The sequence below is a fragment of the Coregonus lavaretus genome (genome assembly GCF_964263955.1).
Source record: "Coregonus lavaretus genome assembly, chromosome: 12".
NCBI lineage: Eukaryota > Metazoa > Chordata > Actinopteri > Salmoniformes > Salmonidae > Coregonus > Coregonus lavaretus.
This window is the reverse complement of record NC_139999.1, coordinates 45,058,758-45,084,493: the sequence shown is the minus strand read 5'-3', so window position 1 is coordinate 45,084,493 and position 25,736 is coordinate 45,058,758. Positions and strand designations below refer to the sequence as shown.

At 43.5% G+C, this 25,736-nt stretch overlaps 2 protein-coding genes across 2 annotated transcripts; one reads left to right on the top strand and one right to left on the bottom strand.

The window, feature by feature from the left end:
- Positions 1-3,421: 3,421 nt before the first annotated feature.
- fbxo42 (F-box protein 42) lies at positions 3,422-15,062 on the bottom strand (the record flags this gene model as incomplete). The annotated part of the gene is given in 11 exon segments (XM_084172815.1): positions 3,422-5,234; positions 8,444-8,560; positions 8,680-8,736; positions 8,904-9,000; positions 9,303-9,413; positions 9,682-9,835; positions 13,179-13,313; positions 13,526-13,642; positions 13,957-14,238; positions 14,961-15,009; positions 15,012-15,062. Coding segments are annotated over 11 exon segments (2,232 nt in total). The 3' UTR covers positions 3,422-4,172.
- Positions 15,063-17,517: 2,455 nt separating this feature from the next.
- LOC311137960 (SUZ RNA-binding domain-containing-like) lies at positions 17,518-20,005 on the top strand. Its single transcript, XM_084172592.1, has 4 exons — positions 17,518-17,647; positions 18,357-18,406; positions 18,506-18,775; positions 19,050-20,005. The coding sequence occupies exons 1-4, from the start codon at positions 17,597-17,599 to the stop codon at positions 19,153-19,155; spliced, it is 477 nt and encodes a 158-aa protein (XP_084028718.1). The 5' UTR covers positions 17,518-17,596; the 3' UTR covers positions 19,156-20,005.
- The last annotated feature ends 5,731 nt before the right edge of the window (positions 20,006-25,736 follow it).

Below are 25,736 nucleotides of genomic sequence, written 5' to 3'. Positions count from 1 at the left end.
TTTTCCCTCCGATGATTTTAGTAGGATAGTATCCAACACAATAAATAACTAATATTGAAAACCATCTAGATGTCACCTTGATACATGCACATACAGTGTAATCAGTGGCCCCACCTGTTTAGCTCAAATAAAAAATAAAAATAAAAAGTAAATTGTTGTTGCCTGTTTTGCATGTTATTTTTTGCATTAATACATGTCACATATCAGTTTGCAAACAATGTTAAAAAATATATAATCATTGAGTTAATAAAGCCGCATACAAACATGGTCTCTTTTTTGCTTTCTTGAGTAAGGCAGCTCCAACATGCAGGTGTTTCAGCCTAGCTCAGTGCCTCCTGTGGTGGTGGGACAGCCAGCGGAAAATACGGAGCGTAGGGGTTGGTAATGTTCTCTAGTTGCGCCGTGATTGGCTCAGTGTTCTGTCACTCATGGGGACACCACATCACGCAAAATCTACGGGGAGAGATCGAAAATTCAAGCCCCTTGGGTGCTGCCATAGAGTTACATTAGAAGTGCCAATCCAAGAAGGCTCAAGGTCATTGGCCACTGATAAAATGATGTCAAATCAGGTTATATCTACTGTAGCTTTGATTGGACTGATCATGTCAACATCATACTTTCAAAATCTTAGCTAGGAAGCTAGTCGAATCAAGTCGACAATCTACTGGCAAATCATTTTCAATCCTTGTCATATGAAGAGAAATTATGAAGAGAAATTATAGATAAAACGTATTGGTGCTCATCGGCTGTTGGACATCAACATTACACAAGTTGGAAATCGCAAATTCAACAATAAGTGGTTGGGAAGGAATCAGTGTCTAACTGCAAGCGTTGCAAAGCAATCACTTGCCTGCTATTCAGTGGAGTGGGTGTGTGGTCCGAATGGTCTCTTTTCCAAGCTTAAAAGGATAAACATTGAACATTGGCCATGCTGTCAATTCAGCACGACTTCTGCCGCATTCAAAACAACTGGAAACTCTGAATTCTCAGACTTCAGTGAGTTCAAGACAACTGGGAACTAGGAAAAAAACAAGCTCCAACTGGGAAAATACATTTTGAACGGTCATCCAACTCAGAATACAAGTAGGGAACTCGGTCTTCTTTCTAGGGCTTCGACCAGAAGATCACTGACGTCATGATTCGACCTTGTTTTTTTTTGGAGTTCCCAGTTGTCTTGAAAGCACCATAAATCCAGAGAATGCCAGGCTTTGATGACAAAGTTTGATGACATAATTTTCCCACGAAGGACCGCCGCGCCACCTTCCTGTTTAAGTGAGCACAGCACAACAAGGTGAGTGCAAAAATGTACTGTATACTGCTGCATAAATGATGTAATATGCCAGGGAGATATGTTACCGTAGCTAAGAAAGTAATACTAAGTGTATGTTGTGTAGTAAGCTGCTAGCTGTTGGTGGTGCACATGTAGCCTATAACCTGTTTTAGAGAAATGTCATAATTGAATATTGTAAGAGCTTTCATTGTCTGCTTATATTCCCCCTTTATTTATCCTACGGTTCTGACTTGGTGTACAGGGAGAATACTGTAAGAACGGCCCATGTTCTGAATTCTGTCACTGTACATTTCAAAGTGCTGAATAAATAGTTATATTGACTAAGTCTGTCCTAGCTCGCTCATTAATGTCTCAATCAAAATTAAGGATTGCCTTATTCGCTCATCGTCCCCTTATGCCGTAGTTTGTACATCTCAATTGTCAGTAGAAACCACATTTGTTTAAGCAAGTCAGCCATATCAGCTATGTTTTTTTTTTTAAGGCAGTAAATGAGGCTGAATGAACTGTTTCGCTGCCTGACAAGGCTCCGCTGATAGCCAGGTGTAGCAGTGGTAAGGATTAACTCCATTCATGATGCTGAAAATAAAGCTCTGCTGTTGGGTCAGCTTTATGTAGGCCCTAACAGTTTGTGGGCACCGTTTGTCACCGTTATAGTGCAATTAATGTATTGTTTAGTGTTGTATCGTGTAGTGCATTTGCTGGCTTCCATCAACAACAAAAAAGTTTGCCCCACCAAGATTTACATGCTAAAATCGCCACTGGTTACATCAGTTCTAGCACGTTAATATGGTTTATGGAAAAAGGGTTTCTCCATAATGACCAATCTGAATAGCCTACCTACAACTTGTAAAAAGTTGTCACGATGTGCGCGCGTGTGGCTCTGCATCCTTGACTCAGCTGCAGCACTCTCTCAACCAGTGCTCTCCTCTGGCCCTCCCCACAATTCACTCAGTAACAACCTGCTCCCTGCCTGATAGTCAGCAGCAGCAGGTTACAGTTAAATAAAATATATATTTTTAAAGAGAAATGCCATGGCGGCTGCGGTACAATTTAGAAGTAGGCCAAAAACCCGCTACCCGTGACCAATAAATGTTCACCCGCGACATAGGTTTCAAAGTAGCCCAATTGATTGGGAACGGGAAAACCGCGAACATGGCAACCCTGGATGTACCTACCTAGTATCAGGTGACAGTCACAGTAAGCACACGCATGCAACGCATGAAACAGTACACCAATCATCAGTACCTTTGAATAAATAAATAAAAACACAATTATTTGTATAAAACTAACAGTGAAATACCGCTGACTCATCTTCTGGCTTCAACACATTAGCCAAACTCTCACGATATGGTAGCTCAATGTATGGTAGTTGTGTCAAATATTTTTATCTATCTGTGGTTGTGTGGTAAGAAACGGAAGAAAAAAAACACAGCTCAATCAAAACCGTCTGAGCACTTTCGACACACTCACTCCTCTCGACACACCCACTCTCCCATACTCCGGTCGCCATTTGAGCTGCAGCTACCCCCTTCTCGCTAAAAAGGCAAATCCGGGGGATGCAGGCGAACATAACGAACAAACCACTGTTCATGATTCCACTCGTTTGCAGATGCAGGCGCGATTAGAACTGTCAGATCAAGAATATACGCCTTCTGAGCTTTGATCAAAGCTGGGAGCAATATTTCGATGTTGACTCGTATTTTATTTTGTGTACAAAATATATTTACGGCCATGCTTGGCATCCCTCTGGGAACCTAGTGAAGGGTTTAAGTTCCCCCAAACAGACGACACACAATATTTGCAGTACATGCTGGGTGAACTCCATCTGCGTCCTTATCTAGCAGCTCACTTCCTTAGCGTGTCAATAACCTACCTTCAGAACATCCCATCCCTTGTTTTGGGCCCGCATATCAGGAAATTTACTCAGGAGTCTCGTCATTCCCCTCAGTAGTATGATGTTTAATACTGCATCAAGGTTATACCAAGCAGGTCTTTACTGGGTGTGTTTATTTATAACCGTTAGTTTGTAAGATGGCACGTAGCCTATGATGGCCCAATATCAAAATATTTTCATGACACAATGAATCAACAACTTAAAGTGAATGTAATAACACCTAATGAAACAAAACATGACAGTTAAGACATTGAGGCCTTTATTGTTTTACTATGCTTACAGTACATTCCAACATCCCTCACCTAAACATCAATCAACATACAATAGCATTTACACCACACGCACTCACCCAACATCAACGCTTTCACACTCACACAGTTTTCAATGTAAACGATGCAGGCTGAAAGAGTGATAAAAAAGCAAAGTAGTCAGCCGTCAACTGTTCCTCCCTCTTAAGCACAAGGCTCGGTCAACCATTTTCTTTTCTCTCTCTCTCTCAGTGAGTGCAAAGTGGGGAGACCGAAGAGGAACAGAAACTGTCTACATCTTTTGGGATCAATGAAAAACTGCTATCCTCTCAGGCCATTTGGCCAACCTTCATCTCACTCACTCACTCACACACACACACACACACACACACTCTCTGCAGGTGTTAGGATGTCAGGAAACCCATTCATCCAATCGTCACCGTCATAGCAACAACACCCTCAACGTCCTTAAAATGTACTGTCTGAAATATTATGTTCTTTGAAGTTATGCAATAGGAAGAAGGGGAGGGGGGTAGAGGGAGAGAAGTAGAGGGAGAGAAGTTGGTGTGAGAGGAGAGAAACGCCAAGAATTAGTATGACATGTTCTTTTCCCATGATCCTCTTCGGTAGAAGAAAAATACCTTGTTTCACTTCCCTTGTATGGGTCAGGATGGAAAATTGATCGTCCGTTACCTAGCAACGCTCTCTGGCGTCACTCACGACCCTGTCCGTCGTTGCATTACCTCTTAGCGCGCACAAAGTACAAGGCGTTGGTTTTAGGGTAGTACTTCACGTTCTGCTTCTTGTCCATCAAGCCCCCGAAAATGATGAGCTCGCCCCTCCCCTGGACCACTGTGTGGAGGCTCGTCTCTGGGGGGCCCGTGACGGCGGCGGGGGTGCCGTTACCGTAAACTCTCCAGGAGACAAGACCGTCCGCTTTGGCTCGGGACACGTCCAGTACATACATCTGCATGGGCTTGCAGTTGAGTGACTGGTACAGGGGCTTGCCCACATTCAGGCTCTGGGGCGGGTGGTGGCCAAGCCGGCGTGCGATTGGCGGGATGGTGTGTCCGTCAGCGGCAACCTGTGGTGGGCTGGAGGATGAGGAGGGGGAGGTTCCCGCTGAAGCCCCTCCTCCCCCGCTTCCACTTACTCCTGTAGCAGCCCCTTGAGACAATGGATTTGAGGACGATGAAGATGGCACGGATGAAGACGACAGGTTTTTGACAGCCTCCAGGCCCCGTCTCAGGGCAGCGGGGGACACTGCCCCCGGTGGAGTGCGTGGGGAGCCAGGGCCAGGGGGAGGTGTGTGCACTCCATTAGTGCTGGGTACCTCAGCAGAAAGGGAGTGGGTGGCAGAAGGGGGAGACTCCCAGCCGTAGTCTGACGAGACAGGGGGGTGAGAGGGCGGGGAGGCAGCCTGGGCAGGGCTGGTCCGGGGAGAGGGGGACGAGCCGTTGAGTAGTGGATGGAGGGCGGGCAGAGGCGGGCTGTCAGGCCCCTGGGAGGGGGATGGCTGCTGAGAGGAGGAGCCGGGGCTACCCTCTCTGGCACCCCCTCTAGCCGAGGGCCGGGGTCTCAGCGTGCCCCAGCGGCCGTTCACACAGGGGGCCTCCTCAACGGCCCCCAGGACGACCCCGGCGGCTCCGCTCCTCACAGGGGAATAGGAGCGCAGGGAGGGGGGCTCTGTGCCCAGGGGACCGGGCGAGGCACTGATGGGTGAGGGCCGAGAGTTCAGGCTGGGGCTGAGGGGCGCACGGCCAGACGGAGCCTGGGAGAACACCACCACACACTGCCCAACCTGGAGAGAGGGAGAGCGAGGGCGAGAGAGCGGGAGAGAGAGAAAGCAATAAAGAAGGTTGAGTTGAAAGAAGAAATCCTTGACAAAGCAATATCCCAATAGTGTTCACTGCCGTGAGACCAAGGCAGGGTCCCACATTAACGATGGTCCGGGGCCAGTATGTGTCGGGCCAGTGGATCTCGTCAGTTATTGGCTGGACTGGGTAAGTAACTCTGCACATTTTAGCGTTCCAGTTCAATATTTACCTGCTATGTCGCAGTCTTCCATTGAAGACTACATGCGAAAAAGTAAACTTTCAATAGTGAACACACAGTGGCTTGCGAAAGTATTCACCCCCCTTGGTATTTTTCCTATTTTGTTGCCTTACAACCTGGAATTAAAATTGATTTTTGGGGGGTTTGTATCATTTGATTTACACAATATGCCTACCACTTTGAAGATGCAAAATATTTTTTATTGTGAAACAAACAAGAAATAAGACAAAAAAACAGAACTTGAGCGTGCATAACTATTCACCCCCCCCCCCCCTCCTCTCTTGGGGTAAGTCTCTATAAGCTTGGCACATCTAGCCACTGGGATTTTTGCCCATTCTTCAAGGCAAAACTGCTCCAGCTCCTTCAAGTTGGATGGGTTCCCCTGGTGTACAGCAATCTTTAAGTAATACCACAGATTCTCAATTGGATTGAGGTCTGGGCTTTGACTAGGCCATTCCAAGACATTTAAATGTTTCCCCTTAAACCACTCGAGTGTTGCTTTAGCAGTATGCTTAGGGTCATTGTCCTGCTGGAAGGTGAACTTCTGTCCCAGTCTCAAATCTCTGGAAGACTGAAACAGGTTTCCCTCAAGAATTTCCCTGTATTTAGCGCCATCCATCATTCCTTCAATTCTGACCAGTTTCCCAGTCCCTGCCGATGAAAAACATCCCCACAGCATGATGCTGCCACCACCATGCTTCACTGTGGGGATGGTGTTCTCGGGGTGATGAGAGGTGTTGGGTTTGCGCCAGACAATAGCGTTTTCCTTGATGGCCAAAAAGCTCAATTTTAGTCTCATCTGACCAGAGTACCTTCTTCCATATGTTTGGGGAATCTCCCACATGCCTTTTGGGGAGCACCAAACGTGTTTGCTTATTTTTTTCTGTAAGCAATGGCTTTTTTCTGGGCACTCTTCCTTAAAGCCCAGCTCTGTGGAGTGTACGGCTTAAAGTGGTCCTATGGACAGATACTCCAATCTCCGCTGTGGAGCTTTGTAGCTCCTTCAGGGTTATCTTTGGTCTCTTTGTTGCCTCTGATTAATGCCCTCCTCTTGACAGGTTTGTTGTGGTGTCATATTATTTCCATTTATTAATAATGGATTTAATGGTGCTCCGTGGGATGTTCAAAGTTTCTGATATTTTTTAATAACCCTGATCTGTACTTCTCCACAACTTTGTCCCTGACCTGTTTGGAGAGCTCCTTGGTCTTCATGGTGCCGCTTGCTTGGTGGTGTCCCTTGCTTAGTGGTGTTGCAGACTCTGGGGCCTTTCAGAACAGATGTATATATACTGAGATCATGTGACACTTAGATTGCACACAGGTGGACTTTATTTAACTAATTATGTGACTTCTGAAGGTAATTGGTTGCACCAGATCTTATTTAGGTGCTTCATAGCAAAGGGGGTGAATACATATGCACGCACCACTTTTCCGTTATTTATTTGTTAGAATGTTTTGAAACAAGTAATTTTTTTAATTTCACTTCACCAATTTGGACTACTTTGTGTATGTCCATTACATGAAATCCAAATAAAAATCCATTTAAATTACATGTTGTAATGCAATAAAATAGGAAAAACACCAAGGGGGATGAGTACTTTTGCAAGGCACTGTACTAGCAACAGACTGGCTAGTGGCTACTGTTGACAGTCTGCAAAAAGAAAGCTACAAAAAGACAAGTAGCATTCCTCTTGGCTAGCCTACAGCAATATCTCTTTTGAAAAGCATGTGTCTTATGGGCAACCTCCCATTTTAAGATATACAAATCTTCTTAGTACTTTAGGAAATGCAAATAAAGATGCACTATGCAGAAATCGCGCCACCATTTCCTGGTTGTTAAAATTCTAATAGTTCGCTTAATTTCAGTTTGTGACAAAACAAGCAAGTATAGTGGAGAGCAGTGGTCACCAACCGGTCCATCACGGCAGCTACAATTAATTAGTAGTGAATGTGAATTTGGTCAGTAGCCGAAACAAGTTACATATTGCAGCATTAAAAAGGAAAATACCACTCAAAACCTATCTTTTGGTATTTGTTTCATTTGTCCACTGTTGATACAGTCCCAAAATGTTTTGCATGTCAGCAATCAAGTTGAAGAACTGTATTTTGAAAGTTATATATCTTGAAAACAATGGACTAATTGTATTTTCCTTCAATACAATAACATTTTAAAGAACAGAATAATGTCTTACATTGCTAAATTATATTACACAGCTTTTTAATATATACCATAATGTAGCATTTTATTAGTTGAATATATAGAAAGAAAGCATGTCAACCTAGGCCCTGCATGACCATAATGGATTTATAAACTACCCCATGTCCGGGACAGTAGAAATTCTGTTCGGGCCAGTACATTTCTGGCCAACATTTTAAAAAATAACAACAAAGAAAACAGACATAACAAACACAGACAACACCATACAATGTTATACATGCAGCTCCAGCCCATAAAAACTAAATTCCAAAATAAAAATACAATTAAATTCAGATTTGGTCAAGCCTCCCACCCATCTCCCACCAACAGTCTGTAGCAAACTTCTGAAATAGCAGAGACAGTCAAAAAGAAAAACACAAAAGGGGAAGGAATGCGAGAAGTAAGTCACCCCACAAGTCTTATGGCTGAGGATATCCCTGCCCATGCCTGCACTGTGGATGGCCTCGCCCTATTAAATTCCAAATTAACAATATTCTGGAAAACATTCATCCAGTAAAATTCAAGAGCCAGCCCTGATTCCACCATAACTGCAAAAAATAAAGAATTTGCTGCTGTAAACCCGGCTACTAAGATCCTACATTGAGTAAGTGTCAAAGATAAAGATGAGTCATCATTCAACAGGCGCAGGCAAGGATCTGGGATAAAGTTTACCCTCATCAATCTTGACAGCACCAAGCATATATCTTTCCAAAATGTGTGTATAAAGGGGTAGGGTAAATATTTTGAGCCACACATACCCTGCAGGCGGGGTGGCACCACAGCTCTGGGGCTCCATGGTCATCGTTCTCCACCCTCAGCTGCTGCCACGTCCAGGGTGGGGCACCCATGTGCAGGAGCCAGGCATCCTTCAGCAGCTAGCAGGGACATGAGAGAGGGGGGACGCGCAGAGTCACAACCAGCAAAACATCAGCAGACAGAATAGTCTATCCACGGAAAACAATGCAGACTCCCATTAGAGAACACAGGCACTCACCGCATTAGGGCCTCCACAGCCTCCCAGAATAAGCAGAGTCTCGTTGCCAATCACAATCTGTGAGAGAAGGGAATATACATTTCAAACATAGAGAACCACCTACACAAGCCACAAAAATGTGACTGGTATTCTCTGTAAAAACACTAAGAAAGACATTTACAAAATCATCTGAAATACTGCATGATGTAGGTATGGAAGGGAGAAGGTGAAAGCGTCATCCTGACCTGAGACTGGCCTCCTCGAGGGTGGGGGGATGGGCCAGAGATGGTGGGCTTGGACCAGGACCACTGTTCCAGATCCAGAACCCACACCTCGTTACTCCTGATCAGGGACCAGTGGAGAGCAGGGGGACACGGTGAGACAAAACACACACAGTGACAGATTCACACACACAACTTTCAACATTGCAAAACAACTCAACCCGACAGTTTTTTGTAATAAAATTATTTCCTTTTACTTTAAGACATTCACACTACAACCTTTCTACATTGTTTCGTAACACCACAACTGTATTAATTCCAAGTGAACTGTGTCAGGTTGTGCCATTGTAGTGTCTGGTTTGGCACAGTATGGTAAAATGTGCAGAAAACTCAAGGTAAAAGCTCCTCAAAGTAGTGACATACATTTGGCGCGCCCCTAGTGACCCTCCAAACACCACCATGGTGCTCCCTATGACAGAGGAGGAGTGACCGGCCATGGGCGGGGGTCCGTGGGTCGTCACGATGCAGTTCCACCTGAGAGGACATAGAAGACTACGAGGTTAGTTAGATAAGAGGGGAAAGTGGTAAAAGACGAGGCACTGATAGCTAGGTAAGGCTAGATACAGTTATGGGGCTATGGGCCTTAAAGAGTTTTTTACACAGACAGACTTCTCATGAGTAATAACACACTGACTATCAGCCTGTATTGAGAGAGTGAACTGTAGACAACGTGATAAAGCCACTCATGGGCTTCAAAGGGGTTAATTAATCTACTGGGTCTAGATGTGTCTCTTCCTCTCACCAGTTTTTGGAGGGGGAGTATGTGTGGATCTCGTCAAAGAATCTCTCTGGCTGATGCAGTGGGTAGGGGCTGGGGCGAGTCCATCCACCAAACAGCACCAGCAGGTCTTTGTACATCACCAGGGTAGCCCCCGCTTTAGGAGACGGATAGGAGCCTGTGTGGGCAAAAGGAGAAAGGAATGAGCATTCATACATATTTCTATGTAATGCATACACAGGTTAGAAGTCAAGTTAAAAATGAAAAACCATAAAAACAATACAATTTAGATTTGTTTGTCCCATCGTGTAAAATGTTTTTGCCTCCTTCACTTCCCTTGTAACAAATAGATATGGCAGGCAGCATCCACCCCAAGGGCGTAGGAGTGCTTACCGGAGGTAAAATCAAATCACATTTTATTTGACACATGCTTCGTAAACAACAGGTGTAGACTAACAGTGAAACGCTTACTTAGGGGTCCTTACCAACAATTAAGAGAGAAAAATATAGATAAATATTAACACAAGGAATAAATACACAATGAGTAAAGATAACTTGGCTATATACACGGGGTACATTATTACCCGTACCGAGTCAATGTGCAGGGGTACGAGGTAATATAGTAGATATGTACGTATGTACATACAGTGCATTCGGAAAGTATTCAGACCCCTTGACTTCTTCCACATTTTGTTACGTTACAGCCTTATTCTAAAATTTATTAAATTGTTTTTTTTCCCCTCATCAAACTATATACAACACGCCATAATGACAAAGCAAAAACAGGTTTTAATACATTTTTGCACATTTATTAAAAATAAACTAAAATATCTCATTTACATAAGTATTCAGACCCTTAACTCAGTACTTTGTTGAAGCACCATTGGCAGTGATTACAGCCTCGAGTCTTCTTGGGTATGATGCTACAAGCTTGGCATACCTGTATTTGGGGAGTTTCTCCCATTCTTCTCTGCAGATCCTCTCAAGCTCGGTCAGGTTAGATGGGAAGCGTTGCTGCGCAGCTATTTTCAGGTCTCTCCAGAGATGTTCGATCAGGTTCAAGTCCGGCTCTGGCTGGGCCACTCAAGGACATTCAGAGAATCTCTCTTTACTTTGCTCCGTTCATCTTTCCCTCGATCCTGACTAGTCTCCCAGTCCCTGCAGCTGAAAAACATCCCCACAGCATGATGCTGCCAACACCATGCTTCATGGTAGGGATGGTGCCAGGTTTCCTCCAGACGTGATGCTTGGCATTCAGGCCAGAGTTCAATCTTGGTTTCATCAGACAAGAGAATCTTGTTTCTCATTGTCTGAGTCCTTTAGGTGCCTTTTGGCAAACTCCAAGCGGGCTGTCATGTGTCTTTTACTGAGGAGTGGCTTCCGTCTGGCCACTCTACCATAAAAGCCTGATTGGTGGAGCGCTGCAGAGATGGTTGTCCTTCTGGAAGGTTCTCCTATCGCCACAGAGGAACACTGGAGCTCTGTAAGAGTGACCATTGGGTTCTTGGTCACCTCCCTGACCAAGGCCCTTCTCCCCCGATTGCTCAGTTTGGCCGGGCGGCCAGCTCTAGGAAGAGTTTTGGTCGTTCCAAACTACATTGTTTTAAGAATGATGGAGGCCACTGTGTTCTTGGGGACCTTCACTGCTGCAGACATTTTTTGGTACCCTTCCCCAGATCTGTGCCTCGACACAATCCGGTCTCGGAGCTCTACGGACAATTCCTTCGACCTCATGGCTTGGTTTTTGCTCTGACATGCACTGTCAACTGTGGGACCTTATATAGACAGGTGTGTGCCTTTCCAAATCATGTCCAATCAATTGAATTTACCACAGGTGGACTCCAATCAAGTTGTAGAAACATCTCAAGGATGATCAATGGAAACAGGATGCACCTGAGCTCAATTTCGAGTCTCATAGCAAATGGTCTGAATACTTAAGGTTATTATTTATTATTATTTGTTATGAATTTGCAAACATTTCTAAAAACCTGTTTTCGCTTCGTCATTATGGGGTATTGTGTTTAGATTGAGGGAATATTTTATTTAATCCATTTTAGAATAAGGCTGTAAAGTAATAAAATGTGGAAAATGGGAAGGGGTCTGAATACTCTTCAAAGACACTGAATAGATAAAACAGTAGCAGCAGCGTATGTGATGAGTCAAAAGAGTTAGTGCAAAAAGGGTCAATGCAGATAGTCCGTGTAGCTATTTTGTTAACTATTTAGTAGTCTTATGGCTTGGAGGTTGAAGTTCTTCAGGGTCCTGTTGGTTCCAGACTTGGTTAATCGGTACCGCTTTCCCTGCAGTAGCAGAGAGAACAGTCTATGACTTGGGTGGCTGGAGTCTGACCATTTTTAGGGCCGTCCTCTAACACCGCCTGGTATGGAGGTCCTGGACGGCTGGAAGCTTGGCCCCAGTGATGTACTGCGCCGTACGCACTCCCCTCTGTAGCGCATTTTGGTCGGATGCCAAGCAGTTGCTGTGATGCATCTAGTCAAGATGCTCTCAATGGTGCAGCTGTATAACTTTTTGAGGATCGGAGGGCCCATGCCAATTATTTTCAGCCTCCTGAGAGGGAAGAGGCGTTGTTGTGCCTTCTTCACGACTGTGTTGGTGTGTGTGTGGACCATGTTAATTCCTTAGTGATGTGGACACCGAGGAACTTGAAGCTCTCGACCCGCTCCACTACAGCCCCTGTCGATGTGGACGGGGTAGTCCTTGGCCCTCCGTTTACTGTAGTCCATGATCAGCTCCTTGGTCTTGCTGACTTTGAGGGAGAGGTTGTTGTCTTGGCACCACATTGCCAGGTCACTGGCCTCCTCTCTATAGGCTGTCTCATCCTCTTTGGTGATCAGGCCTACCAACATCATGTTGTCAGCAAACTTAATGGTGTTGGAGTTGCGCGAGGCCACAGTCGTGGGTGAACAGGGCGTACAGGAGGGGACTAAGCATGCACCCCTGATGGGCCCCTGTGTTGAGAGTCAGCGTGGCAGATGTGTTGTTGCCTACCCTCACCACCTGGGGGCGACTCGTCAGGAAGTCCAGGATCCAGATGCAGAGGGAGGTGTTCAGTCCCAGGGTCCTGAGCTTAGTGATGAGCTTGAAGGGCACTATGGTGTTGAACGCTGAGCTGCAATCAATTAACAGCATTCTCATATAGGTGTTCCTTTTGTCCAGATGGGAGGGAGAGGGCAGTGTGGAGTGTAATAGAGATTGCATCATCTGTGGATCTGTTGGGGCAGTATGCGAATTGGAGTGGGTCCAGGGAGTCTGGGATGATGGTGTTGATGTGAGCCATGACAAGCCTTTCAAAGCATTTCATGGCTACAGATGTGAGTGCTACGGGGCGATAGTCATTTAGACAGGTTACCTTGGCGTTCTTGGGCACAGGAACTATGGTGGTCTGCTTGAAACATGTAGGTATTACAGACTGGGTCAGGGAGAGGCATAAAGCACCTTCCCTTGTTACCAACAGATACAGCAACAGATACAGTGAGCTGAAGAGGACATTGAGTGTGTACCTGAGGCTAAAGGGCGGATCCACTCCTTGCTGTTGAGGTCAAGTCTCCACAGGTCATTGAAGGCAGCGTTGCAGCTACTCTGAGTGCAGCCCCCAAACACATACATGGACTGGTTGGAGTCATAGTAGCATGCACCTGCAACACACACATACATGGTTTGAGTAAGAATGACTTACACCTTCAACACCCTATCCCTGATACTTTGAATTTCAATTGCGTATGGTATTACTTTTTGAAAAAGTTAATACTTAGACTGCACAGCCTGGAGTTGATTATCCAGCTTATACCATGGCCATTCAACTAAATTCAACAAAGCAGTGGTATATAATTATATACTGTATACTGACTGTGTGAGAAGCGTTGAGTGATGGGTGTTCCAGGATATGGGTATGTTCGACTCTCCCATTGGATGTTGCCATCCTGGACGGCCCGCAGAAAACCATGGTAACACTGATATGCAACACCTGGGGGGAGGAAGAGATTGGAGATGAGGTGAGTGACTACTATGGTTTTGTGAACTCATAACCACAATAAAAGCAACAAAATAGGTAACACGTCAGTATCATATAACTTATTTTGAAAGAATAAGTAACTTATTGTTTTAGGTTGACTCAGTGTCCCAACTGAAAATGGGACAAAGGTTCCTGAAAATGGGACAAAGGTTACTTGCCCTATTGTAAAGAAATAACCACTTTGGTGTCTCAAAATGTAGCATCATGGCATTCTATTGCCTACTTGGGTTTAGGGCGGTTGTGGTGTTGTCAGAAGAGAGACATACCTTTGATAAGGCGGTACCACTGTTTACACACCAGTGCAGCGGTCTTGTGCTCCTGGTAAGGTGAAAGGAAGGACAGGATGTATTCTAGGACTTCCTCCGGCAGCTCCACCATTCTCCTCTCACCCTCATCGAAGCCCTCTAGGTCCCTCTCTTCTCTGCTGGTCCCCATCTTCTCTTCTTCCCCCTGTGCCATTCCAACAGGCCCTGCTCCTGCACCATCTTCCTCTGTATCCATGGCAACAAAGTATCCATCCTCACTGTCTGAGGAGCGGGACATTCTTTCTGTGGACAAATTTGGGAGATGTCACTAAAAAGGTGGGCCCAAAGACTCAAACAAGAACTGTACCTTCCATCACGTGACATGTGTTTTCAGGGTAGTTTTCAGAAATGACAACAGGGTGGAAATACACATCGCTAATTTAGCTAGCCACTACACGAAGCAAAACAGATTAAGTTAACTACCTAACTAACTATATAATGTTTTGAGCAGCGAACGTACCTGCTTTAGATAGCTAGCTAACAAACGTTCTTGGATAATTGATAGCTAATTTCTAGCTAGAATTTTAGCTGGTAGTAGCAAATTCAACACATTTCATTGCCAGATAGTGCTATGCTAAATTCATGTAGCTAGCTTGCCTGATAACTAGCTAACCAAAGTGGTTAGGTAGTTGGCACAACAGTTAGCTAGCATTAAGTTAGCGTTCACCGATGAGCGCATCAATCGTGGCCCGCCCTCGCTAATTAGAATTCCAGTAAAATCTGTTAAAACTATGTGTCAAATCATGGATATTTTGCTACCAATCCGTGGAAACTATGACAGTTACAAATTTCCGGAATATCGAGATAGTTGGCTAGCTAGTGGGTTACGTTACTAGCTAGCTCTCTAACGAGCTAACGTTTGGATGCAGTAGTCAGAAACTAGAGTGGTTTCTGCTCTATTTCGGTCAGGTTTTCAGGGTCAATAATTCCCTTCCAACCATAACCCCAACAACTTTTATATTCACCGCAATTCTGCACGTATTCTTTTGTTGGTTTTCTATCTTTTGACGTCTCTAATTCTCATTCCCTTTATCAGCTTCTGCAGTAAATCGCCATCCTCCAAACATTCGCCATCTTCCTCAGTGGCAGCATCCTCCGCAACGCGGGAGCGCGCACGTAAATCGTAATGAACAGGAGAAGGAGAAACAAAAGCGGTGGATCGTTAAAAAATAGGTATAGGCCTATTGTACTAATATACCATGACAACCAAACACAACATATTAAATAAAATGCCTTTAAGAAATGACACACATTTTCTAATATTGCGTTGGTACCAATGTATCTGTAGCTCAGCTGGTAGAGCACGGCGCTTGTAACGCCAAGGTAGTGGGTTCGATCCCCGGGACCACCCATACACAAAAAAAAAAAATGGATAAAAAAAATGGATAAAAGCGTCTGCTAAATGGCATATTATATTATATTATATCTACATCACGCTATTATACAACAATCTGATTGTGGACTACAGGAAACAGAGGGGGGAGCACGCCTGCATCCCATCGACAGGGCTGCAGTGGAGAGGGTCGAGAGCTTCAAGTTCCTCTGTGTCCACATCTCTAAGGACTTAACATGGTCCCAACACACCAGCACAGTCATGAAAAGGGCTCAACAGCGCCTCTTCTCCTCAGGAGGCTGAAGAGATTTGGCATGGCCCCTCAGATCCTCAAGAACTTCTACAGATGCACCATCGAGAGCATCTTGACTGGTATGTCAACTGCAACTCCCTCGATCGCAAGGCTCTACAGAGGGTGGTGTGGATGGCCCAATACATCACTGGGGGCGAGCTTCCAGCAGTCCAGGACATTTATACCAGGCGGTGTCTGAGGAAAATTGCCAAAGACTTCAACCACCCCAACCATGTACTGTTCTCTCCGCTACCGTCTGGCAAGTGGTACCGGAGCATCAGGTCTCAGACCAACAGGCTCCGAGACAGCTTCTATCTCCAAGCAATAAGACTACAAAACAGCTAATTCCATGGCTGCCCACCCTCACCAACGGACTATCTGGACAAACTCTATGCACACTCACAGGTCTCTATCCACATACTCACACACACTTACATTGACATTCTCACACACATACACATATATTGACGTCCACACACACACACACTATCACACATGCACACACAAATTCACCATAAACACTGCTGCTACTATTTATTATTATCCTGCTGCCCAGTCACTTTTACCCCTGCCTATATGTACAGTTGAAGTCGGAAGTTTACATACACCTTAGCCAAAAACATTTAAACTCAGTTTTTCACAATTCCTGACATTTAATCCTAGTAAAAATTCACTGTCTTAGGTCAGTTAGGATCACCACTTTATTTTAAGAATGTGAAATATCAGAATAATAGTAGAGAGAATGATTTATTTGCTTTTATTTCTTTCATCACATTCCCAGTGTGTCAGAAGTTTACATACACTCAATGAGTATTTGGTAGCATTGCCTTTAAATTGTTTAACTTGTTCAAACGTTTCAGTTAGCCTTCCACAAGCTTCCCACAATAAGTTGGGTGAATTTTGGTCCATTCCTCCTGACAGAGCTGGTGTAACTGAGTCAGGTTTGTAGGCCTCCTTGCTCGCACACGCTTTTTAAGTTCTGCCCACAAATGTTCTATAAGATTGAGGTCAGGGCTTTGTGATGGCCACTCCAATACCTTGACTTTGTTGTCCTTAAGCCATTTTGCCACAACTTTGGAAGTATGCTAGGGGTCATTGTCCTTTTGGAAGACCCATTTGCGACCAAGCTTTAACTTCCTGACTGATGTCTTGAGATGTTGCTTCAATATATCCACATAATTTTCCTTCCTCATGATGCCATCTGTTTTGTGAAGTGCACCAGTCCCTCCTGCAGCAAAGCACCCCCACAGCATGATGCTGCCACCCCTGTGCTTCACGGTTGGGATGGTGTTCTTCGGCTTGCAAGCTTCTCTTATTTTATTTATTGTGTTTTTATTTTATCTGACCTAGTATTGATTACTTGCTCTTTTTAAGATCATATTCTGGATTTTTCTATTTCTTTACCTTTGATATGGTACACTGCATTGTTGAGGAAGAATAGCTTGTAAGTAAGCATTTCGCTGTACTGTTTACACATGTTCTATCCTGTGCACGTGACAAATAAACTTTGATTTTATTTGATGTAGCTGCACACAGAAGAGAACGGGCACGGGCTATGTCTATTTCTGCACCTCGATTAAGTTTAGACCAAGTTGGCATACCTAAATTAAAGGTCACTTACAATAACAAAGTTGGGACAAACGAAGTCATATGGAGAGATAAGCTCTGTAAACGTATAGCTACAATAACCTGTACAACACATAGGTCCTCCTATATTCAAATCATTCAACATTAAAGGAAAATATTTGTAACAAATATTTTTGTAGGAGTAGGCTACAATTCTAGGTCAGGAACCAATGCGCGTTCCCGATTAACAAATGCAACGTCGATACAGTAGAGGTCGCTGTTGATTCTGTCTTTTTTTGACTGCTTGTTTTTCGATTTCGCATCCGCGCACACATCCAGCTAGCTACAGCGTGTGTTCGTCTCGTGAACTGTGAACACTGAGCTCGTGTGTGGGTCTTGGACGCTGTAATATGGAAGATGAAGAGGTTTGCGAAAGCTGGGAGGAAGCTGCAGACAGCGGGGTGAGGAAGAAATGTGATGAAAGTTTTGTTTTTAGGATATGAACTGTGTTCAATACTCAATGTGTGTGGTTGGCCTGTCAAACATTCAATGTGAGGAAAAAGAAGTGAACAGCCTGTCGCCATGTCGGAGCCTCCACTAGTTAAGGTTAGATACAGCAGGCCCAAGTTTAGCCATGCCAGGGTATCGTGAGTTGCAAAGGCCTGGCCTACATATAACGATATGGTTTATTTTTGTAACAGGCGGAAGTGTAAAAAGGGAGTCGACAACAGTCTGGTAAAGTCGTTAACTAGCGGCAAGTTATTATGTAACTAGTTGGCTAGCTAGCCAGGATGTGGAAAGTGTCGCTAGTTAGCAGTTGTCTATCGGCTAGCAGCTAACGTTAGCTAGATAACGAACTAGTTAACGAATAATTTCCACTGAAACTGGATTCGCTATAGTTATGCCAGTTAGGTAGTTAGCTTTATAACTAGACAATTTTGCCACTATTGTCTAAATTCTCAACACTCAAATCACATTTCAGCGCTGGAATTAAATGTAGATAACTAACTAGTTGGCTAGCTAGCGTGCTAAGTCGAATGATGGCATGCCAAGTCTCTTTCTTTACCCAATTTTCTCACGAAAATGTATTCATTCTGATTCTCTATATATGTAAGGTATTCTTTCGCTGAATAATTGAATGAAGAATTTGTTTATTTGCCTGTTTCCCAGGAAATTGAGAGGAGACTCGAAGCAAAGTTGAAGATAAGCCAGAAAACAAAGTGAGTGAAATAAAATCTAACTGAAAACATCCAAGTAAAGTTATGGCTATACAACACAACGTATGTGTTGTTTAATTCAAACTCTGCCCCCTCCCTCAGGAAAGCCACCGTCGGCTCAGTTAGCTCCCCTATACGAACTGCCATGGTTATCCAGGACGAATCTCAACCTGCAGCCCCCCCACCTCAAATCCGAATTCTGAAGCGCCCCTCAAGTAACGGTTCTGTGGGGTCAACTAGTTCATCCAACCGCCCCACCCAGCAGCCGAAGTCACTGGCCCAGCGAGAGGCAGAGTATGCTGAGGCCCGCAGGAGGATTTTGGGTAGTGCTAGCTCTGAAGAAACACCTCAGGACAAACTCAGCCCAGACAGGTTAGACACCTACACTCAATAGTATGGGTCAGCGTTCTTCAATTCCGGTCCTGGAGGGCCGAAACACTTCTGTTTTTTATTTCTACCTGGTAGTTAATTGCACTCACCTGGTGTCCCAGGTCTGAATTAGCCCCTGATTAGTAGGAGAGGATGAACAACAGAGGTGTTTCGTTCCTCCAGGACCGGAATTGAAGAACCCTGGTATGGGTTATGTAAACATAATCTTATTGTGCTGTTTCTCATTCGCTTACATGTCGATGTCTTTCCCCATTAGACCAGTGCGAGTGAGTGCCCAGCCAGAACCGGTTCGTCCAAACAATCACCTGATCCGCCAACCCACGGGCCCCGACGGTACCCCAGGCTTCCGTCACTGCAGATAAGAGTGCAGAAGGGAGAGGGGGATCCATCGTCTCCATGGGGGCATGGTGTGCAGGGGATAAAGGGGGAGGTAGCATAGTGCATGAAGAGCAGAGTGGTGGGATGAAATTGAACAATTGAGATTATGACAAACAGAATATATTGGCTCACAGAATGAGATGAAGTATCCCTCCCACCCCTTTCTGCTGACTGTTGGCACGCTCATTGCCTTTCGCCCTCTGCCCTGTCTCCAGCCTGCGCAGAGGGTTGCAGGGAGATGGCAGAAAGGAGTGTCGGGTCAGATCTCCTCTCTGTCCCACACTGTGACCAGGGCATTCCCTCAGGATTCCACACACTGTGATATCTCCCATGATGCACCCTGAGCTGCCCCATGCCCCTCTCCACTGTCCCTCTCCTGCTGAGGACCAGGGTCCTCCTGGGTCCCGGGAATGCCTGCCCTCCAGGAAAATGACAGACTGAGTCTGTGGGACTTCAAAGTGGCCAGCGGGAAGTAAAGAAGGAACCTTGCTCCGGATGTGAGTGTAGGGCCATGGATAGAGCAGGGGAGTGTCAAGGTGCCACTTCGTGTTAGCATGTTCAAGCAATAATTCCGAAATCAACATGTAAGCCCCGTCTTCTATAGTTAGACTGCCCATCTGCCTGTGCTGTATCTGTTAATATTTGTCTGTTTTGTTTTAAGTTATTTCAACAACAACAAAAACATTTAACTGGTTTTTGTTATTTTCCTTTGTTTTTTTTAAACATCTGGGCAATAACTGAAGGGTGAATTTGGAAAGGTTGTTAGATTGTCTTTTCTGTTTTTGCATCTAGTTTTTTAAAATTCATGTCTGTTTTCAAAGTGGGAATGATATAAAAAAAAAAAAAAAAAAGGACAGAAAATGTTAGTGAAGCTGAATGTTTTATAGCATCTTATACAGGTAGTCATTGAAAGTAGTAGCCATTCGTTAAACGATACTGTAAGTATATGTTGAGATTAGGATAAAATAGTTTATGGATGGCCAAAAAGTAATCCTGTAAAAATGTCCACACTGTGTGGCCTTGTTGCTTCATTGGCAGAGAGAAGGAAAAGAAAGAGAGGGGCCACAGATGACAAGGAGCATAAAGAACTCCATGGCGTTCTTTTGATTCAGGGTTGTTTGAAGAGGAAGCCATTGGCTGGAGGAGTGTTTTAATCAGCACCTCTGTTCTGTCTTGTCTTTCATTCTGTCTCTCTCCAGGGTTGCCTTACTTGGAGAGAGGACAGCACCTGTTCTTGTACGGTAAAGACATGCTGGAACAAAGAGAATGACAGAATAACAAACTGAGTTAGATGGAGATTGACAACCATTTTCAATTTTTGCTTGGTTAGAAGGCAATGTTATTGTTAAGGAGAGTGCCAAAGTTGAACAGAAACCCATTTTTCCCCAGCGGAGGAACATGTCATAGCTCTGGCTATCTATCTAGTTTTGTAAATGAAATGACAAACTACATCTTGGCTGTTTTTAAACCATACTAAATGTGTTGACTCAAACGCCTTAAATTATCTTTGGTTTCATATTGGACCCCACAGTTACCGAGGCACCTCAGGTAAATGCTCTTGGATGCTGAGATTTTTTAAAAACATGATTTTTTTTATCTCCTCCCCTTAAGCCCCCTTTATCTCTCATATCTGTCAATTGGCCAGCCTAAGAACCTCAGGAAAGGTGGTTTTGTTGGCCCCTCTCAGGGAGGTTTTAATGCTGGAGTGGCCAAGCAGTATTTGGTCTGCTCAACTGTAATCCCAGAGGTGCAGTGACTGACTGGAATTGTTGCACAGCCTACTATGTAAAGAAAGTCACATATGGTAACCTTATCTGGGTGTGATTCGGTTCATATTTGGATTACACCTAGAGTATTTTACATCTGGGCCATTGAAGAGTACTCTTAACCTCATCCTTTATCCTTTCTAGGGATCACTGATCAGAGAGGGCTGGACAGGTGAAAGCAATACAGTGGAGAAACCCAGGTGGATTGTAGAAACCCCTGTGTGTGGTTTCTACACCTGTCTAGTCTACATGGATCAGAGATCAGTTGGGAAAGGAAGGGAGGAGGAGACTGGAGTCTAGCCCTGGATTAATATTATCCTCCTGAACAGGGCTGGGCTTAATTCAGTTTAATTCAGGATGCGAATTGAAATGTAATTCTTGAATAGAAAATAGCTTTTTTTTTTTTTTCTGAGGATTTATTCCGTTTGTGAAGTGAATTTGAATTCAAAACTGAATTGACCCCAACGCTGCGCTTGATGAGCCTGCGCAGTTCCGGTAATTCAGCCTTCGGATATGGGCGACAATGAAATGATGCTCTTCTCTTCTGTCATGTGAAAACAACAAACAAATCAGCCTGTAAAGATTTTTAAAAAATCCCTTTAATAACATAATATTGAAAAGTAAAGTTAAACACAATTGCAAATATTTTTGTGGGTGTAGAGCGTTTTATTTTTCTATTTTGTGAAATGGGATATGTGCATGGACTTTTAGTCAAATATTAGTGGTTATACAGAAACCAAGTATAGCTGAAAACGTAACCTTAAATGGCCCTCAATGACTACAGGAAGCATTTCAAATGCATTAATATGACAGAATTCTTTGAACAATCATGTGAATATGACATTCTGCACAACCACACAAATTGCATTTCAGAAATGCTTAATGCGACCATTGTCAATTTTGGTCAGTGCCCAAGGAGCTCTTTGTGTGCTTTTGAAGTTATACCTAATGTACAAAACGTTTTTTTTTTTTTGTTTTTTTTTTTTTTTGCTTTCAGTTAGGCTAATGCTTGAAATTATTATTCTAACTTAAACAATAGCAGTAAGAACTCCCATGTGTGACTAACATTCTCTCAGATTTTGAGTTGTTGTAGCTTTAAAATTAGTTTGGTGCCAGAAATTTCGGATTTTCCCTTGATGTTGTGGAGATATTTAATAGAGGTCTGTCCTGTGAAAAAAAATATCAAATATGTCTTAAACCCCGCAGTAAGCACCATTGATATGCATCTTGTGTGTTCTTACCAACCTGATCTAGAAATGTGTCATCCTAATGTATATCTCCTTGGATATGTCATATGACTGAACACTTATGTGTCCTTTGTTAGTGTAGCCCAACACAGTGGTATTCAAACTAAATCAAATGAGGTAACCTTAAAATCGGTACATTAAAATTTTTACCTCAAATAACCTTCAATTCATTACATTTTCTAAATGAAAAGAAACCAATAAATACATTTACTCAAAAGTGTGTTTTTCCAATTATCTTTCTAAAAACAGTTTATATATTGTCCCATACAAGAATCTGTACTCTTATTAATTTATTTTACGACCCCACTAGGGGTCGTGACCGGGACTTTGGATACCACTGCTCTACAATATATGTCAAAGATGTGTTATTCTGTGTTCCTGTGTTCTGTCTATTTTGTATGAATAAACTGCAGTAATTAGAGAACTTATTCTGAAAGCCCTTGGCCTTTTTAGACATGGACAATTTTTATTTATTTTGGCAATAAAGTAACATTTGAGATGTAAATGACGTCAACAATAACATTTACGTTTTAGGTCGTATCCACTTGTGTGCTATGCGCAGAGCGGTTACTATGAAACAGCGTTTTACTATGTCCTACAAGTGAGAGCAATGGGGTAAAGTACTTATGTAAAAATACCATCAAGTACAACTTAAGTCGTTTTGGGGGTATCTGTACTTTACTATTTATATTTTTGATAACTATTACACCACTACATTTCTAAAGAAAATAATGCATTTTTTACTCCATACATTTTCCCTGACACTAGTTACATTTTAAAAGTGTCCAATTCACACACTTATCAAGAGAACATCCCTGGTCATCCCCACTGCCTCTGATCTGGCGGACTCACTAATCACAAATGCTTAGTTTGTAAATGATTTCTGAGTGTGACCCTGGCTATCGATAAATAAAAAAACAAGAAAATCGTGCCGTCTGGTTTGCTTAAGGATTTTTAAATTATACTTTTACTTTTGATACTTAAGTACAGTACCAGTCAAAAGTTTGGACACACCTACTCATTCCAGGGTTTTTCTTTATTTTTACAATTTTCTATATTGTAGAATAATAGTGAAGACATCAAAACAATGAAATAACACATCATGGAATCATGGAACCAAAAAAAGTGTTAAACAAATCAAAATATATTTTATATTTGAGATTCTTCAAATTAGCCACCCTTTGCCTTGTTGACAGCTTTGCACATGCTTGGCATTCTCTCAACCAGCTTCATGAGGTAGTCACCTGGAATGCATTTCAATTAACAGGTGTGCCTTGTTAAAAGTTAATTTGTGGAATTTCTTTCCTTCTTAATGTGTTTGAGCCAATCAGTTGTGTTGTGACAAGGTAGGGGGGTATACAGAAGATACAGTGAGGGAAAAAGTATTTGATCCCCTGCTGATTTTGTACGTTTGCCCACTGACAAAGAAATGATCAGTCTATAATTTTAATGGTAGGTTTATTTGAACAGTGAGAGACAGAATAACAACAAAAAAATCCAGAAAAACAAATTGATTTGCATTTTAATGAGGGAAATAAGTATTTGACCCCCTCTCAATCAGAAGATGTCTGGCTCCCAGGTGTCTTTTATACAGGTAACGAGCTGAGATTAGGAGCACACTCTTAAAGGGAGCGCTCCTAATCTCAGTTTGTTACCTGTATAAAAGACACCTGTCCACAGAAACAATCAATCAATCAGATTCCAAACTCTCCACCATGGCCAAGACCAAAGAGCTCTCCAAGGATGTCAGGGACAAGATTGTAGACCTACACAAGGCTGGAATGGGCTACAAGACCATCGCCAAGCAGCTTGGTGAGAAGGTGACAACAGTTGGTGCAATTATTTGCAAATGGAAGAAACACAAAAGACCTGTCAATATCCCTCGGCCTGGGGCTCCATGCAAGATCTTACCTCATGGAGTTGCAATGATCATGAGAACGGTGAGGAATCAGCACAGAACTACACGGGAGGATCTTGTTAATGATCTCAAGGCAGCTGGGACCATAGTCACCAAGAAAACAATTGGTAACACACTACGTCGTGAAGGACTGAAATTCTGCAGCGCCCGCAAGGTCCCCCTGCTCAAGAAAGCACATATACAGGCCCGTCTGAAGTTTGCCAATGAACATCTGAATGATTCAGAGGAGAACTGGGTGAAAGTGTTGTGGTCAGATGAGACCAAAATTGAAGAAGCACATTAAGGTCCTGGAGTGGCCTAGCCAGTCTGCAGACCTTAATCCCATAGAAAATCTTTGGAGGGAGCTGAAGGTTCGAGTTGCCAAACGTCAGCCTCAAAACCTTAATGACTTGGAAGATCTGCAAAGAGGAGTGACTTGGAAGATCTGCAAAGAGGAGTGGGACAAAAACCCTCCTGAGATGTGTGCAAACCTGGTGGCCAACTACAAGAAACGTCTGACCTCTGTGATTGCCAACAAGGGTTTTGCCACCAAGTACTAAGTCATGTTTTGCAGAGGGGTCAAATACTTATTTCCCTCATTAAAATGCAAATCAATTAATAACATTTTTGACATGCATTTTTCTGGATTTATTTGTTGTTATTCTGTCTCTCACTGTTTAAATAAACCTACCATTAAAATTATAGACTGATCATGTCTTTGTCAGTGGGCAAACGTACAAAATCAGCAGGGGATCAAATACTTTTTTCTCTCACTGTAGCCCTATTTGGTAAAAGACCATGTCCATATTATGGCAAGAACAGCTCAAATAAGCAAAGAGAAACAACAGTACATCATTACTTTAAGACATGAATGTCAGTCAATCCGGAACATATCAAGAACTTTGGAAGTTTCTTCATGTGCAATCGCAAAAACCATCAAGCGCTATGATGAAACTGGCTCTCATGAGGACCGCCACAGGAAAGGAAGACCCAGAGTTACCTATGCTGCAGAGGAGAAGTTCATTAGAGTTACCAGCCTCAGAAATTGCAGCCCAAATAAATGCTTCACAGAGTTCAAATAACAGACACATCTCAACATCAACTGTTAAGAGGAGACTGCTTGAATCAGGCCTTCATGGTCGAATTGCTGCAAAGAAACCACTACTAAAGGACACCAATAAGAAGAGACTTGCTTGAGCCAAGAAACACTCGCAATGGACATTAGACCGGTAGAAATCTGTCCTTTGGTCTGATGAGTCCAAATTTGAGATTTTTAGTTCCAACCGCCGTGTCTTTGTGAGAGGCAGAGTAGGTGAACGGGTGATCTCCACATATGTGGTTCCCACCGTGAAGCATGGATGAGGAGGTGTGATGATGTGGGGGTGCTTTGCTGGTGACACTGTTAGTGATTTATTTAGAATTCAAGGCACACTTAACCAGCATGTCTACCATAGCATTCTGCAGCCATATGCCATCCCATCTGGTTGGCGCTTAGTGGGACTATCATTTGTTTTTTAACAGGACAATGACCAAAACACACCTCCAGGCTGTGTAAGGGCTATTTGACCAAGAAGGAGAGTGATGGAGTGCTGCATCAGATGACCTGGCCTCCACAATCCCCCGAACTCAACCCAATTGAGATGGTTTGGGATGAG